Consider the following 17,717-nt stretch of genomic DNA (forward strand, 5'->3'; position numbering starts at 1 on the left):
AGTAGAAAAGAATGTTTCTCAATTTTATTTTATTTTGTTTCATCTAATCATGGATGGCACAGTGACTATTACGCTCCAAAGTGTCGCTCAGATTTCTGCCACACCACCCCATTACAGCTATTTTAATTTGATTTTTGATATTTTTTTTTTCCCCCCATTGACTGCTGCTTTAAAATTGCTGCTGCAATCTTGTCGCAGAAACAAAAGAGCACGGCTGATTTAGAGTGTGAATGTGAGACCTTCTCAGCTGCGAAATGCTAAAACTAAATTGTGGATCGAGGCTCGGGAACGCCCCCGAAAACAAAGGGGGGAAAACATTTGCTTTGTTTTGTTATGATTGCTCGGTTTGGTTTCATTATTTCCTAAAAACTTTTCAGTATACTGAGCAGAAAACAGGAAGCCATAAACATGTAGCATATGTTTTATTAAAATGGGTCTGGGAGCAGAATTTCATTGACATTTAAGAGAGATCTCCGAAGCTCGACTCTTAATACAAACACTGCCTGCATAGCCACGTACTACTGAAGTCCAGTTATGCCTTTGGTCTAATTTGGGTGAACTGATCCACCTCCAATCCCCAAAACATCAATTCTGTTTCTTCAGATGAGCTGCACTTCTTTGTATTTGATCTCCACAGTGTTTCTTACCCCAAGGCTGTCTCCAGCCTTTCCTACCCTCATTTGCTCTTTCACAGCATCCATAGATGATGTCATCAGTGTCCAAAGCTTAGGACAGACATCTCGTAGCCCCCCACCTGTGTCTTAGTCTCACCATGTCGCGTCGCTTTACCCCGTCTCTATATTCACTTTTCTTTCCTTTTTTTCCTCCATGGGAGGTCTGCTGCTTTTTGCTGCTCCCGCCACAATTCAATACTTTCTGCTCTGGCTCTCACGGTGAGCGCCGCAGAACCCTTCTCTCCCCTCCAGCTGTGGTTAACATTTCTGTCAGCAGATTTCACTTCATCTCGCATCGCACTTTCTCCCCGGTGTCTTATAACCTTGTCATAAACTTCTCCCCTGCTGTTTCGATGTGCGTCTGACTTTCTGTGTAAACGTCTTTTTCTTTTTTCTCTCCTTCTTGTAGCACTGTTTTTGTTTGTTCAGAGGTAATATATGAAAGTCTCTACTTGCATTTGTTATTCACGGGGGATTAACGCTGCAGAAGAACAAAAAGAGATGGGACGCGAATAAAGATGAAAACACAAAGTTAGCCTTTTGTAAAGGCCTCTCTTTATCTTCAAATACTTCCACCCCCCCCCTCCCCAACTGTTTAATTCATTAATTAATATCTGGATAATTAACATGCTGTTCCTAAATAGATTAAGTGATGATCAGCAGGGGGCAACATTGAGTCGGTGTAAATGTCTGTGGATGCTGTCAGTCAGAGAAGTGCAGCGGCATATCAACCCTCTTAGACTGTCCAATGCTTCACTTGTCAGCAGTCGGTCTCCCGCTCGGCATATCTGTCAAGGCGAGCATTAAAGTTTACACTTCAACTCACATGTAGTTAAAAGCAGCAGGAAGTTTTCCCATGTTTACCACTTTGAGGTGAAGGTGTTGATGGTATGGTTGACAGCAGCGAGCAGGAGTCGAACATAAAATGCTTCTTTGCTGCTGCTACATAAAAATGGATCAGGGATCTGGAAAAATGGTGCCTCTCCTCGCATTTTGGAAGGGGGGGGGGGGATATGACGGGTGACTTTATGATGTTCAGCAACAGCACAGATAACATGACCTGCTGGAATAATGAGGCCCTGAGTCCAGAGCATTATATTGTGAAATCAACTAATGAGGAGCTGATTCGTGAGTCCCGTTTTAATTAAGGGAATGTGTACTGTTGCCAAGTCTAGTTAGTAGACAGCATTGTCGCAGTACATGGCAGCTAATTACTACAAGCTAAAGGGCAAGGTGTGGGGGGGAAAAAAAAGGACAAACAAAATACCCACTCCTACACACGAGTAATGGCGGTGTGACTGATGGAGACAAAGGGCTTTCAAATTCATCCACTTTTTCCAAAAGATAAAAAAAAAAAAAAAAAATCTACAAAACAATTTGCACACGCAATTGGTTTGTATTTAAAATGCAAAACATGACATGCAGGAAGTGCTGAATTGTGCAGCGAGTTCTCCCGGCAGATCTAATTATGGGCCACAAAATGAATGTACCTTTACCCATGAACCCAGTTACCTGCACCTCTGTAGAGAGGGGGGGCAGCTGCTAATGAACAAAGCTGCTGCCGCCGCCCGCCTGGTGTTTTCCCCCATGCATACAAACCTCCATTTATATTAATTTAAACTTTAAGGGGCCCGCTACGCAGAAGCTTGAGGGAACAGTTTCTTGAAGGCGTTCTTGGCAGCTTTGCTCACTGCTGCAACTGGATGGCAGGCAGGAAAAAAGAAGGCTGGCACTCTGTTAAAGCTCAATGCCAGGAGTGAAGGAAACGCAGCGGCAACACTGATATATGACCATGAAGAAGCGAGGAACCATCTGCTCTCTCTGGGATGTTTGTTTGTCAGGGGCTGAATTTAAGATGCATTAAAAAAACTATAAAAGGTTTCAACCCTGGCAGTAAAAAACAGACATGGTTTACAACAGCCAAACTTTTTTTTTTAATTAATCCAGCATGAAATTTATCTCAACACATAACATCCATCATCAGTTAAATAGTAAAAAAAAAAAGGATTAAAAATAAAAACAAACATAGAAAATTGAATCATTATCTTCTGATTTTTTTTAATCACTAGCCATTCTGGTCTTTTCGATCCAAAGGCTTTGATTTGGCCACGTAACTGCAAGTCTACGTCGTTATAGAGAGAATATAAAGCATGAATTTGTCCTTTTATGTTTGGTGTTCACAGCAGAAAGGGAGGACGCTTCACTTTGATGAAGATGTTCTGAAAGAGAAGCCCCAAAATCAATATAAAGCACACTCTGGGGGGAAAATGAAGAGAGAATTATATTGTTTCTCACCCGCAGTAACCAAGTGGCACAATGCTTCACAAGGTTAGCCAAGCAGCTTTTGGGCCGAGTGGTTAATGTCATTAAAAAACAGTGCTGCTCACTGTAATTCGGCACATTTCTGTGTGATTGATGTACCATCTCTGGTGTCTGCGCTGCAGTGGAAATTCCCACTGAGGCTTGATTGAAAACAGAGCATCCTCCACAGTTTCCTGCTTATCAAACAACCTGCGGGGATGTTTTATTATGCTGTCCCAGCGCGCTGCAGAAATCCTCAATTTAAAGTTTTTCTTAGCATTAATGAACAGCGAGTCAACTTTATAACCCCTGGCCTGCAATCTGTCAGGTCTCTGATGAAAGATAACAACAGCAATATATTAGGAGTCCACCTGAAGTAGAGGCCTGATGTTTGTAGTTGAGACAAATTAGATATGCCTTAGATAAAGTAATGGAGTAAAGGGCCAATCCACACATTTCTACACACTGCTTGGCACATGTGCTTCTCAGCCTCTGAATAAGGCCTTTACTTCTGGAGGTGCTTTGCTAAGCCTGAATAATTAACTACTGTGATTCCATCAAGGTTACTCCGAGTTCTGATTAGTTTTTATGCTAGGGGGCGCTGTTTTTTTCTCCCCGTCAGGAACCATGCATTACCAAGTGCAGATATATAGTTTGAAATTTACAGATATTCAGTTCGACACTAGTATTCATCGATTTGGGGCCTTGACCTACAAATGCAATCAAAAGTTTGCAACTTTGTCTATAAAAAGCAAAAACTATACCCAACCTGAATTTGAGCTCCCCTTCAAGGTCAGCTTGACCTTCTCGAGTGCTTCCAGCACTCCCACTATTTTTTTTCTTAAGTCACTCCCTGGAGCTGCCCTTTTCATCACATGTGTCTCGGCAGATTCATCGCGACCTCAAATGCCTCGAGTAAACAACTTCCCTCTCAAACTGACCAGGATGTCACATAAAAGATCATCCACAGTGATGAGAGCAAAGGGTTACAAACTACAACACAAAACACCAGAATGCACTTTTCAGTGGAAGTGCCCGAAGGCGCTGCATCAAGCCGCGAACACAACCACGAGCACAGGAACACTTTCCTGGTGGTGTGGACTGTGATTTTGTCACCCTTGTCTCTGTAATGCTTTAATATCCCGAGGCATCAGAGAGAAAATATTCCAATAAAAGCCAAAATATTCTAATCTTCCTTGTTTGCCTTTGCACGCCTGCAGCATATGGCCACAGAATAATTTTGAGTTTGCACTCTTCTGCAAAATTACAATTCTAATTAAAGCGCCATTTTTTAATTTATTTTTTTAATAAGTGGCGGAGATACAGCAACCGTCACAGACGCACAGGCGGTCAGAAGGAGAATTCTAGTGGCTGATCAAAAATAGCAGTTGCGCTGAATGCACTGCATTGTTGCCAAATTTAAATAAGGTATGTTTATTTATTCTAGGTGGAGTTGCGCAACGTCATGGTCGTGCCCCTTCAAAACTCAGGATATCTTGGTCTCTGCTGCTTAATATTAGACCATTCTGTCTCTAACTCTCTCCTGTTAGGTATCCAAGCTTTAAGGGTGTGGTAGTACTCATTTTCTGGAAAGCACTCTGAAAAATATTTCCAAAGTAAATTAGTTGCATAACACATTTAAATGGTGACAAAGCTTATCAATACAACTGACATCAATCAAATAAAAGATAAAATACATGAAAATACACGTGAAGCTTGTAGCAAATAAATACAAGAAAAAATTGATTGGCTCTTTTGCGTTTGGATGGGGTGCTGATGGGACAGTAAGGCCTGCGCTTTGTGTTTTTCTGAACCTGTGCGATTCTGCTTCACGAATCAGCTCCGTGCAGTCAGACCTGTCGTCGTGTCAGACATCACAACAGCAGATGCAGCTTCAGCTAGATTGAGCTCTGCGTCTTAATAAAAGCTGTTCTCTCGCTGTGACCGTCCACTTCCTCGCTGTCTGATTCAGACTCGTAGGCAATCATGTCCTCATCTGCCCACACAGTGGGGATTCCTTTGTAGCATATCCTTGCCTTTCTCTCCCGTCCTTGCCGGAAGCCAAAACCAAAGCCCACCCGCACCCCGTTCGTCTCTGAAAATCCAGAGGGCAATTTGGTCCTCCAGGCAGAAGCGCCACCTGAGCGTAACTGCAGCAAGAAGAAGACCCCGACGAAGGCAGCCAGGATGAAGGCACAGCTGAGAAGGGCCACGACGGCGGGGAGTTGAGTGGACGGAGCTACAATGAGCCCTGGGGATTCCTCAGCTACTTTGCTGTCGTGGTCTGCTGCTGCTGGACTCGCACCTTCTGGCTGCGCTCCGTCACCCTGGAGTCCTCCAGTTAGAGGGGATTTTCGCTGGACTTGGTTCTGGTGCAAACAGGAGGTGAAGACCAGATGGCTGTGAGGAGGGCAGGACAGGCAATCTGCAGGCCCGGTGCCAGAGCAAGTGAGACAGGCAGGATTGCAGGGCAGGCACGCCTGGACGGAGGACAAATCTACCCAGTTCTCCAGAGAGAGGTTGAGGAGCTGCTGCCCCGACGTGAAGCCTGGCGGACACAACTTCACACAACCCTGCAGGAAGAGGGAGAAGCCAGGGCTGCACTCTGGATGGAGAGGGGCAGATTAATTAGTCAAGAGGGCGTTTATGTCAAAAACACAATGAAAATAAGACCTACAAATGATTTCTGAACTTTGAACCACATACCGTCAAACACTGTTTAAAAAAAAAATATATATATTTGTGTATTATTATCACTCCCACTGCACTGTGTATTTTTACTGTATATAGTAATCATTTGTTCACAGTATAGTATTTTGGCATTTTTTTGTACACCATTTTTCCTATTTTTATTTTTCTAATACATCTTTTTCACCCTGTCCCCTGCACACAAGTGAATTTCACCAGTGTGGGATTAATTACAGTCCATATCTATGTCACTGCATGTAATTAATTGGAACTACATTTCTTACTTGTTAATGAGATAAAGAAGCTATAAAGTGTCTTTAGTCTATAAAAACCATAAATAAATATGAAATATATTCTACCCTAAGACAGCTAATTTACAAAAGAACACAAACAGGCAAAAAAATAAGTGTTAACAATTATTTCAGTATTTCCTCCTTTTGTCCTTTGTTGGTTTCTGCAGTCAGAACCTTAGACTTAATTTGAGGGAAATTAGCAGGCAACTGAGGAAATGAAATAAAAGAAGCAGTAATAACTGTAATGTTGATTTTACTGAAATTTTTGAAATGTCTAAAATGATTAAGAGGAAAGCGCCTGACTCGAAACATAAAATAATTTTTGACTTCGTCTGCTTTTCACTGAGGAAGTCATCCTTGCTGACAACATGCACCTGAGGCACTGGCGCAGTTTAAATCTCCCCTGCTGCTCGCAATACGTTCCACTCTTTGATATGACATATGGCAACGTGCGTATTCATTGTGCGCACATAAACAGATGCGCAAGAGGCTTGTAAATTGCCAATTTGTATTCACAACATTCACTTTTCACAAACTGAAATGCTCAACACAGTCTGACCCAAAGCCTGTTTGGTAACAACGACTGTATGCCGGCGCCAATACAAATGAATCTATTCAACCTAAGTGGCTCATGCGTGACAGTGAAAGGCCGATCGATCTCACCGATACAGATCTGCTGGGCATCGAATGTCTTGCAGCTGTTGTTGGACGGCCGAGGGAAGTCAGGGGACGAGGGGTTGACTATGCTGGGCCCAGTACCCCACAGGATGAGGGTGAATTGACTCAAAACACCTGAGGAGAACAGAGGCAGAGAGAGTGGAGGTGTAAGTGGTGAAAGAGAATATCAATTTAGCACTTCTCAAAGAGGGAACAGAGTGAACTGGCTGAGAAGAGGATATGGGGGTGGAAAGACAGGAAACGAGTGATGTGAGTGGCCCAAACAACAGTGGAGGAGGATCAACAGCAGCAGAGAAAGAGAGGTGTTTCTCTCGTTTCCCTCTGCTGCTCAGAGAAAACAAATCTACTGGAAAACATGGCAACTCTTTCTGTCAGTGTGCTGCCATTTGCTTTTAGAGCTAAAGTGCAGCCCAGTTGTTGGAAAGAAAAACATTCTCAAGACACTGAAGTTTTGATAATCAAATAGTTGCCAAAGACTTTCTTGCAGAAGAATCGTTCTCTGCCCAGAGACTCTTAACTTTTAATCTGGAGCAGTTTCTAAGTGCCTCTCTGCTGGAACCAAAACTATTATAGACCGTTAGAAAAGGAGAGAAAAGGAAGAACTGCAGAGAGGCTACTAAGAGAAGCATGGAAATACATAAGATAATGCTGGAACGGAAGAAGGTTTGATGTGATGTGACCAGTCCGGGCAATTAATGAAGATGAGTTCGGTTACCATAGTCACGTCCATTAGGTGCTACATTTTCTATCTCCAGGGTCCACTCTCCTTGAGGGTCTTCGTCCCATGAGTGTGTGGTCATAAAGGCCCAATCATTGAAACCCTCTGAGGAGAAGTCATTGGGCCTGAATAAATAAAAAGAGAGGACATGTTGGTGTTTTTTCCCTGCATCTGAAAGCAGGCATACTCTGAGTATTTGTCTCAGAGAATACGCCTCTGGGAGCATGTGTGCCGAAGTAAAACCGAGGGACACGCACATTATTTGTCTGTGTGTGGCACAGAAAAAGAGAGATTTATATTAGGACCTGGCTGCTGTTGTCCTGTTTTTTTACTGTGTACCTGGGGAACAGCAGGGTGGAGTGTGTACCCAGCGGGCTGATGAGATGAATGGCCAATTTTCCTCTCTGGTTGTAGGAGAGAGTGAGGCGAGCCTGAACGTGTTCCAGGGAGCTGACATGCTCTGGTCGTCCCCAGCAGGCATCCACGCTCTTGCTGAACACCAGTTTGTTCCCGATGTCTCTGCAGGTTTGACAAGTGGCGGGCAGAGTGGTTAATGTTGTGTGGAAGCAGAAATGGACACCGAACAGCACTGTGCTTTAAACTTAAGCGACCTCCCCGGCTTGGAGGAGAATGCAGCGACATCCATCAGGGTCAGAGATATGATAGAACAGGAAGTCTTTGTAATAATGGTGAAACTCTTTTTACAGACAAACCCACACACACATGCTCTAAGTCATCCTTCTAACCTTGGTTCTGAAAGCATCGTGTTAACACACTGGTGCTGCGGTCCCACTGATGTCCAATTCTGTGCCAACGCCACCAGAGCACCTGTATCCAGGAGCCCATAACCGTACGAATGACTCACTGTGGAGGAAACAAAATGGAGGGATAGGTAGCGGATGGCAGTTTTGTGGGTGGTGGTTATGAGATAGCAGCACAGAGTGACAGAAATGACAATCAAACAATCCTCTCTACAGCAATACTTCATCTGTGCCTGAGAACATAAACCAGTGTGTGAATGTGTGTGTGAATGGGTGGGTGACTGGATGTGTAAAGTGCTTTGGGGTCCTTAGGGACTAGTAAAGCGCTATACAAATACAGGCCATTTACCATTTACCATAAATTTGATTAAAAACAGCAAGGATTTAATAGTCCAACTGTCACCGACAGTCAGTAATAATATAAACAGGTTTATCCAGCCTATCATATTTTCTTTTTTTTATCATTAAAAAGGAGGGAAAGGGTCTTTGGGGCAATGTCAGAAAAGTTTCTCTATGTCTCAGATGGCTTTCTGTGGCTGAACGACAGCAGCTGGCAGACTGAACCTTGGCAGGGAATGGAAGACAAAGTCAGACTAATTCTTTAGCCTACAGGCCGCAGACAAACAGTGTGTAGCTGGGACCACACCATCACCTAAATGAAGATCTGTATGTATGTTTATCGGCTACAGTATCTACCCTGCAAACTAATGCCAACAGAAAACTTTCTGGGTAAATGTTTCACGGCTGTTCCAACAAGATAAGCTGCAAAACATAGCATGTTCATGCGTGTCAGTTTGGTAGGAAGTACACTTTAGCAGAAAAGATAATGCAGGTTGTTCTTCAAAGTCTGTTTCTGGCTGTTGGCCAGTGTGACTGTTTCTAACAGAATGCCAACATTGCTGCTTTAATCGAATAGAAACAAGTTTTACTTTTTAAAAAGGACTAATTGAGCATCTATGAACTAGACGCTAAGTGCATGAAACCTAAAGACAAACATTTATGTTTATTCTTAAAGCAGAACACAAGAAATGAACTAGAAATTCTGAATGTATTCATCTAAGTAAAGTATAAGTAAGTAATATAAAATTTTATTTATATAGTATCTTTCAAGATAAAATCACAAAGTGCTTCACTGAAGCCAAAAACATAAAATCAAGTTTAAAAAGATGAGTTTTTAACTTCTTCTTCTTCTTTTTTTTAAAAGAAACCACTCAGTCAACAGATCTCAAACTCAAAGGGAGATAGTTCCAGAGTCTGGGGGCCACAGCTACAAAAGCTCTGTCATCTTTAATTATTTAGCCTTGTGTGATGGACAACCAGCAAGCCCTGATCACATGACCTCAGGGACCTGTTGGGGATGTATGGATGTAAGAAATCTCTGATGTATGTTGGTGCTTGTCCATGCAAAGCCCTGAATGTAAAAGTCATAATCTTAAAGTGAACTCTGACTTTAATGGGGAGCCAGTGCAGCTGGATCAGCAGGAGTGTAACATGAGAGTACTTGGAAGACTTGGTCTAGTCCAAACGAGATGAAACAAATGCATGTATGATCATTTCTAGTTCAGAGCGTGACACAATAAGACTCAGCATTGTTTCATAAATAATAAAAACAGGAGCGAAGCAGAGATTTAACATGAGCGTCCAAAGTCAGAGCTGAGTCAAAAGTTACACCAAGATTCCTGATAGAAGGTTTGGCAAATTTAGCAAGAGGACCTAGATTTTCCAAAACCATGGGCGCAAATTTATCGGGAGCACAAACAAGGACTTTTTTTTCTTCTCATTAAGTTGAAGAAAATTATCAGCCATCCAACCTCTAATGGAGTATATGCAAAATCTGTAGCTTGGAAACATCTTGTGGCTTAAAGGAGATATATAACTGAATATCATCTGCATAGCAGTGATAAGAAATGTCCATAAACGTGCTCAGAAGGTTTGCTGAAGAGGGAGTAAATACAACAAAACCAATAAAGGTCCTAAAACAGAACCTTGCGGCACACCATAGGTAAGAGAAACAGAAGAGGATCTGTACATAGAGGTAGCCCCAGAGAACGATTGTTCACACAAATAAGATTTGAACCACTCCAAAGCAGACCCTGATATACCCACCCAGTGTCTCAGCCTATCGGATTGGCCTGCCTTAAACTCGGCACCAACTAGGCCACAAACCTTTGAGCCAGGTCGTGTTAAGTAATGGACCAAGTCTGTAACAAGCAAGACAAAACCTTCCTTTGAGCAGAGAAGAGATTTCTATTTGTTCAAGTTCTTTGCATAACAAACTAAAATGTATGCATTATAAACAATTAGGGATATAATTTGTTTAAAAATATGTTAGTTCATGTTATCAGTTCTTGTCCACATGTACATGGTAGCTCACACTTCATCAGTACAACCTATGGTATTCAATGGCTCCATGAGGGCCACCATAGCCATTCACATCTTTGTTTTCTGCATTTTCTTTTCTTTAACCCGATAATTAATATTTTGCTTACAACATTATGCATGACAGGAAAAGTGTTAAATAACTAAGTATTTTCATTTCAATTTTTCTGTTAAATTTTTTGTTAAATTCAGTAGTCTGCACTGCATAGGAATAGCAAACTGATCAAAAATATGATAATTTTAACACAATCTCACAGTTACTTGGTTACTTAACTTGAATCAGAAAAAAATGCATGTTATTGGGAAACTGGGCATCAATCCACTCTGGCATGGAAATAGCGCAGAAATAGCAAAGAAATACCAAGTGCTAAGAGTTGTAATAACCAGAATCTTAGGGTAGCTTTCTAAACAGATATGAAAATTTAAATTTACTCGAGAAAAATGTAAATAATTGCTAATAAATGCTCATCCCTTGCCTGGGCTATACTGCCATCTGGAGGGAAAGACACATATTATACTGATCAACCATCACAGCTTACTTGTTCAACAAAGTTGAACAACAGTGTAAGAGAAACTAATATTTCTGCTGCTCCAAGTATGCATGTGTGTGTAACAGACCTGTTTCCCTGGACTGCTGCGACATTACTATAAAAATAATGCTTGGAGATACATTTAGTTCACCAAGCGTTTACCAGTTAAGCAGCAGCCAGGTAGGTACTTGTAACACATCTGCACATATTCCATATCATAGCAACCAAAGCCGTCCAAAGCGCTCTCAAGCAAGGCATTTTCAAAAGAGCGCTTTAGTGAACTTTCCATTTGTACTCATTATTGAGGCATAGACACAACTCCACATGTTACCACCTGCTCTTGATTTGTCTAATAACTGTATTGAGTTTTTACCTCTGCGCCCCACTCCGTTGGTCTTCCAGTCACCAGCGCTGAGACGCCCGGGCTGGGATGTTCTCACCACCAGGTGCTGCATATCCCTCCAGGTTAAGTTCATACTGCGCAGACAGGGAAGAAAGAAATATAATCACATTTACATTCTCTCATGTAATAGGTGAGGCTAATACCTTCCTATTATGCACATTATGAGAAATGTCAGGTTTTGATGACCTCAACTGTACAACAATACAGGCCGGGAAATGTGAGCAGCAATGGGACACGGAAAAGGTCAGAAGACTGTAAAAAGACCTGAAATGTGATCCATCTGAGCATATACAGTGAGAACAACCGTACAGTGTTGAAATACTACACTGAGAGGTGGAGGGAACCCTGAGGGATATGCCACTCAACTAAAACAAAGCTATGGACTCACATAAAGGTTTTAACATGGGCGTAAAATACCAGCATTAAAGGTACATCATGTTGAAAGGTCAGGGAACACTGTAAAACAAAACCGTGGAGGACAGTCTATGCCTATCTGTAATGATAGTTTCTAATAGGTTCTGTGAGTTGGGGACAGGGTCACCTCCAACATAGTTGAAGCTCAGTAATTTTTTTCCCCTTCATATAGATTTATTAAGGGGTCTAGCTGTAAGTATCCAACAGAGAATCCTTTAAGTCACCACTAAGAAAAACTGCTCTGTGGGTTAAGATAATCACAGAGCTTTACCGAGAGCAACACCACAGTTGTCAGAAATAGAAACACGGAATTGCACTGTGGTGCATCACCTCCGCCAACCTCCACATCAGCATTCACATCTCACATCCTCTCATGTGTTATTAATGGACAAGATCCTCCGATCCACTCAATGTCACCTCAGCCAAGAGCGAAGGAGAAAATAATAAAATAATAAAACACCAGAAAGCCAAAACACTCTGCCTATTAAATGATTCCATCTCTGTGAATTCCAGTGCGGTCCCAGACTGATAAACTAGCTACCCTGTTATTACAGCTGCCTGTCAGGAGGGGCTTCAGGAGGAGTGGGGGGGGGGCTATACACTGATAAATACTGACTCTTGTGCGGTGTTAAACCAGAGACGCTGAGCATACCAGAACTGAAACTTGGCTGTGTGGTACTACTGGATTGATTTGACAGCTGTCAGCAAATCACTAATGTGGAAAGGAGGAGAATTATGCACAGTAAAGCACTGCTTACTGATAAAACTGACTTAACACATGCAAGATATGACTCAAGATAATGGGGAACACATTAGAGCTGCTGACAGAAACTTGGATTCTGACACCTGGAGTCCTGAGTGAGCAATAATGAGAGACATTCACCGGTTTAAAATCTTCACCATGGGCCCTACAGGTATTCAGATGTCTGTGTGGGCTGCAGCTGCTGATTTGTCTCACTAATTAACCAATTATCAAAAGCTTAATCTGGAGTGGAAAGAATTTCTTGGCTGGGATTTAGGCCAACGCCGCCTTCCCAGAGACGTCTGCGCATTTACAGACGTGAGTCCACGCACATACTCCCACATGTAGCACGCAGTGGATCATAATAAACTAAGTTAACAGTAGCATAAAGTAAAAAAAAAAGCTTTACATTTCTGATTCCCTAATGTAGAAACAGATGATACAGGGGCACTCACTTGGCCTCCAGAGCCAGAGCGATGATCCCAGCAGCGAGCGGTGCTGACGCGGACGTCCCCGTGTGAGAGTCTGTGCATTTTTGCCTCAGGTCGGTGGTCACCTTAGAGACAAGCAGATAGAGAGAAAGTGTAAATAAGTACAGGAGGACAGACATAGTTGATTTGACACATTGAGTTTCCCACTTCAACATGAGTGAAGCTCCCAGGCAGAGAAACTAAGAGCTAGACAGATGAGGGCCGCGGACAATAGGAGCTCTCCCCACAGCTACGTGCGATGGAAAAGAGGAGAAGGAGAGAATTAGTAGGTGGTTCAGTCTCAGGTCTGTGGATCCCTGCCAAGGGGTCACGCCTGGGGTAATGAAGGTCAGCCAAATCAGCCCAGCCAGGTCAAGCTGTGGTGAGACAGAGTATGTTAGCACTCCACATACATCTCTCCTCTTGGTCTCTGCAAGTGCCAGAAAGCTAATGAGGGCTGTCTGGGTCACGATGAGGACATGTCAGAAATGACAAAGAAGCCAAAGGCAAGGTGGTCTATGAAGGTTAGAGACAGATTCTTGGTTTGCAACTTTTGGCCTGACAGATTGTGGCGTTAATGACCATTATCTGTGGAAAGATGTGTCAGAGGGGTAAACAAAGGGAGGGCAGGTGTCTGCACAGGCCAGCTGTTAGATATAGGACCTGGACAGAATAACACTGAAACAATAATATTTAACAGATTAAATGCTGGAAGTTAACTGATTCATCTTAAAATATCTTTTTTTAAATATTGAGTGAAATCTTTTGTAAATAACAGCTCAGACTATCTGCAGCTTCTTTTTAGACATTTTCTTGGTTTTATGACTCTGAAAACTCGACATTTTTTGATTTTTTTTTTCTAACTAGACAAATTAAGTTTTTCATATAGCAGGTTAGAAATAGAAAAAGGTCCCAGATCAGATTCAGTGTTATTTATCTATCGAGACTATTCTGGTGTGAGTTGCTCAGTTTTAGAGATAACATCTATAGGGACGTCTGCCATTTCTTGAATATAATAGAACTAAATGGCAATCGGCTTATGGCCAAAAATACACCTGAAAAACTCAATCACCCCCATTCAAAACACCCCCCCCCCCCCACGAAATATGATCCCGTTACAAAAGAAAAACCCACCAACCATGTTGTGAGGTGATTCATTTAAGAGAAAACTGTGTCTGTGACAAGTGGCTCAGGCTCATGACAGGATGCAAATGCTGATGTTGCTGGCACTCTGCTAAGCTGTAATGCCAACCAAAAGCAGTTGTATACAGAAAAAAGAAAATTCTTTGTGACTCACACTGCCCACAATAGCTGGGTTATGGTTCTGCAATTCATTCATTCACAAATATGTGCCACAAGCCAAAATCCATTAAATGAAATTATATTCAAGCGTAGGCAGACACTGCTGCGGCTAATGTCTCCCGAACTGGACAACTCCCACCAAAAGCACAAAGTATATGAAGGACTAATAGGGTTACTATATTTTGAGATTTCATTTTAGGAATATTAGGTGCTGCAAGCTGAGAGTACAACCAGAGAAACCTCATTATTCCAGAATATAAAACCCTTGCACACTTCAACACCTGCTTCTTATAAAATCAAATACAAATGGGAAAAATCTGGATACTCTAAATCAAAATCTTCCACAAAATGTTGACTATTTTGAAAACGCAGCTGAACTGTGGGGCTCCATAAGCAGCATCACATATGATAGAACTGTCATAGTGTTTGGGAAAAGGAGGAGGAAGAATGCTCACTGCGTAGATGCTGATGGCCAGAAATGAAGCCACTGATAAAAGCTATAAGGCCTGCCTCGTTCAAGCAGAAGCAAAGCCTAGAAGATCTGAGAGCTGGCAGACATACAGCACAACTAGATGCTGTGCTAATAAATACCAGGTGCAGCTTTGCTATGAAATGCACACACAACGTACTGATACTGGAAACATCAGAGGTATGCTTGAAGGAATGAAGAAAGCAACGGGTCCAACAGATTCCGAAACAGCTCCTCAAGTCCAAAGCTGGTGAGTTTATCACTGGTGGAGATAAACAGATGGAGAGATTGGTGGAATGCTAAGTTGAAATATATGGCACAGAGAACAAAGTCACAGAAATTGCACTAAACACTGTTCCTCAGCTAACTGGAGAAGTGAGATGCAGAACCAACACTGAACAAGCTGGAAAAGGGCATCAGCTGCCTTGCAAGTGGAAACGCTCCTGAAAGTATCTGAGCAGTCGCGCTGTTTGGGATCTTCTTCACAAAATTCCTTCTGACACTCACAAACTGACACTGGCAAACTGTTCAACTTGGCAATATTACCAGCCAAGACAAAAGTCAGAGCAAGTCAGAGCAGCAGATCTATGAGCTGATGTTTGCTCATGACTTTGGAATAGTTACTCATGCTGTCGGTTCTGAGGTTCTTAATAGGTTTTCACATGCCTGAAATGAATTTGGCCTTACTTTAAGCATCAAAAACACCACGGTCATGGGTCAGGATGTGGATAAAACTCAGTGTGGAAAAACAAGAAGCTAATCCTAGCAACAAAAATCTGTGCCTACAGAGCACCTGTTGTATTGCAGTGACTACTTGGAGGACATAGTCCCATCACGAAGCAAGAACAGCTTTCGTCTAAGTTGTCTAAGCCTTGGAATCACATAGAAGGACAAAATATCTCAAACTAGAGTCGCACAAAACTGAGACTTCCAGCATGCAAAAGCTGCTTATGCAATGCCACATGTGCCGGTTTGGCCATGTGAAACATAGATGATGGCTGAATCCCCATGGTGCCAGGCCCACGGGGCACCTGGACTCGAGGTTCAAGGACATATGAAAGTGTGACATGAAGGCACGCCACATCAACACTGACAACTGTGAAGAAGCAGCTTCTGTTTGCACAATCTGGTGGAGTGTGACTAAAACTGGCACAAAAGTTGCCAAAGGGATCAGAACTAAAAGAACACAGCAAAAGAGGCAACAACAGAAGAAAGCAAACCAAATTAAACCACCATCTGAGTGGTCTGCCACAAGTACACGACAGATCGCCATTTCAGGTCTATCGTAGTTTTCGGGTCATAAGCCGCTACTTTTTTCCCCACACTGTGAACACTGCGGCTTATACTGACGTGCGGCTAATGCATTTTTTTTTTTTCAAGCGGCCAAAAACATTTTGCCTGGTAACAGTAGACCAATAAAATTGATAAGTAGTATATATACGGTATATATTTTTACCAGTTGTTAAGAGACGACATAATGTTGTTTGTGCACTGTTCTGTAAAAAAACCATAAGCAACGAAATTTGTGTGTTTCCGATACGTACGTATACTTAAAGGTAGCCGTGTTACAGGCGCTGTTCGAGAAAAAAAAGCATTTGCAGTTACCATAACGTTTAAGTTACCATGTTTATGTTACCTTACGGATTAAATTAAACGTTAAAAATCCTCATGTGTGATATTTCTGTGTAAATATCTCATATTACAAGTGAAACGCATACGGCTTAAAATCCGGTGCGGCCTGTACAACCACTTCAGAATCCACCTGACATGACAGAGCATCATAACAAAGGTAAGACAGACGACAACAAATATCAGGAATATATGAGGAAGAATATGCAACAATTCATTGAGTGAACTGGAAAAAACCCCCACCTACATTTACAATAAATACATACTAGTTGTAGCTCTGGCTACAGTTTAACCTGTGCACATTATTATTCATAAAATTTCAAAATAAGAAAACATTATTAACCTTTAGTAAAATAACAATCAGTGCTTTAATTGTGCCATTTAATTATTTGAAAGCCTTATTTTTGTGAAAATATAGCGTATTTACTTTTTCTCTGTAGCAACAGCACACTGTGCCTTGAAGGCCAATTAGTGAACTTTGTGTTTTGTGCCACTCGGTGGTAATGTGTTTATTTTTGGCAAACAGCCACATTTTATTCCATCTAGGTGTGCACAACAGATGAAGTTAATTACAGCCGAGTGCCGTTGCTGTCATTTTAGTTAGAAAAACGGGAATTTATGTTTTGCTTTTCTCTCGCTCCAGTTGGAAAAAAAATGTGTAATCTCTGGAGATGGAGGTGACCAAATACGCTCACAAAATGAGCCACTTGGTAGTGCATGATTGTGAGAAACAGAAATCTAACAGAGTGAAAATAAATACTAGTTTGGGACAAACGGAAATTGCATAAACTCACTGGGTACTGCACCAAACGGCAGCCTCTGCGTGCTAAAGCAACAATACAACGCAAGTGCTCATGTATATTTTAAAATGACTTCACTTCTACCCATTTCATTTGGAGTTGTATTTACTTGCCTGCAGCACGCCTCTGGTGTAATTTGGAGGGAATGGCAGATTTATGGTTGTTTTATGTTATTCTGCGTCCCTGAAGCAAGTCTTTCTTCGGGTGACAAGCAGCTTGAGGGAATCATGGCATCTCTCAGTGTTTGTCGTGTTTGCTCATTGTATGTTTCACATCACTCAGACTTTGACATTTTGAAGTCTTTTTTTTTCTATTTGAGAGACACAACATTAATGTGTATAAACACTCAAAACGGGTTCAATTTGGATGCGTCGGCATGAACTTTTGGTAAGCGGGACGTGTAGCTGTGCTGTCAAACTTGACATTTACAGGGTGCCAAAGATTCAAAGTATTAAAAACAATCCTA

General features: G+C 42.0%; 1 protein-coding gene across 2 annotated transcripts in view; it reads right to left on the reverse strand.

Moving 5' to 3' along the window:
- Window positions 1-2,584: 2,584 nt before the first annotated feature.
- Window positions 2,585-17,717, reverse strand: part of furinb (furin (paired basic amino acid cleaving enzyme) b) — a 93,475-nt gene continuing 78,342 nt past the window's right edge. For both annotated transcript variants that reach the window (XM_005942814.3, XM_005942815.3), the window contains exons 10-16: window positions 13,037-13,137; window positions 11,396-11,499; window positions 8,099-8,216; window positions 7,692-7,871; window positions 7,350-7,477; window positions 6,620-6,748; window positions 2,585-5,580 (exon numbers count right to left, since the gene is read on the reverse strand). In XM_005942814.3, the coding sequence (XP_005942876.1) occupies window positions 4,874-5,580; window positions 6,620-6,748; window positions 7,350-7,477; window positions 7,692-7,871; window positions 8,099-8,216; window positions 11,396-11,499; window positions 13,037-13,137 (1,467 nt within the window). In that variant the 3' untranslated portion in view covers window positions 2,585-4,873. The remainder of the gene's footprint in view (window positions 5,581-6,619; window positions 6,749-7,349; window positions 7,478-7,691; window positions 7,872-8,098; window positions 8,217-11,395; window positions 11,500-13,036; window positions 13,138-17,717) is intronic.

The sequence above is a fragment of the Haplochromis burtoni genome, unplaced genomic scaffold (genome assembly GCF_018398535.1).
Source record: "Haplochromis burtoni strain Fernald_Lab_line unplaced genomic scaffold, NCSU_Asbu1 Contig_350, whole genome shotgun sequence".
NCBI lineage: Eukaryota > Metazoa > Chordata > Actinopteri > Cichliformes > Cichlidae > Haplochromis > Haplochromis burtoni.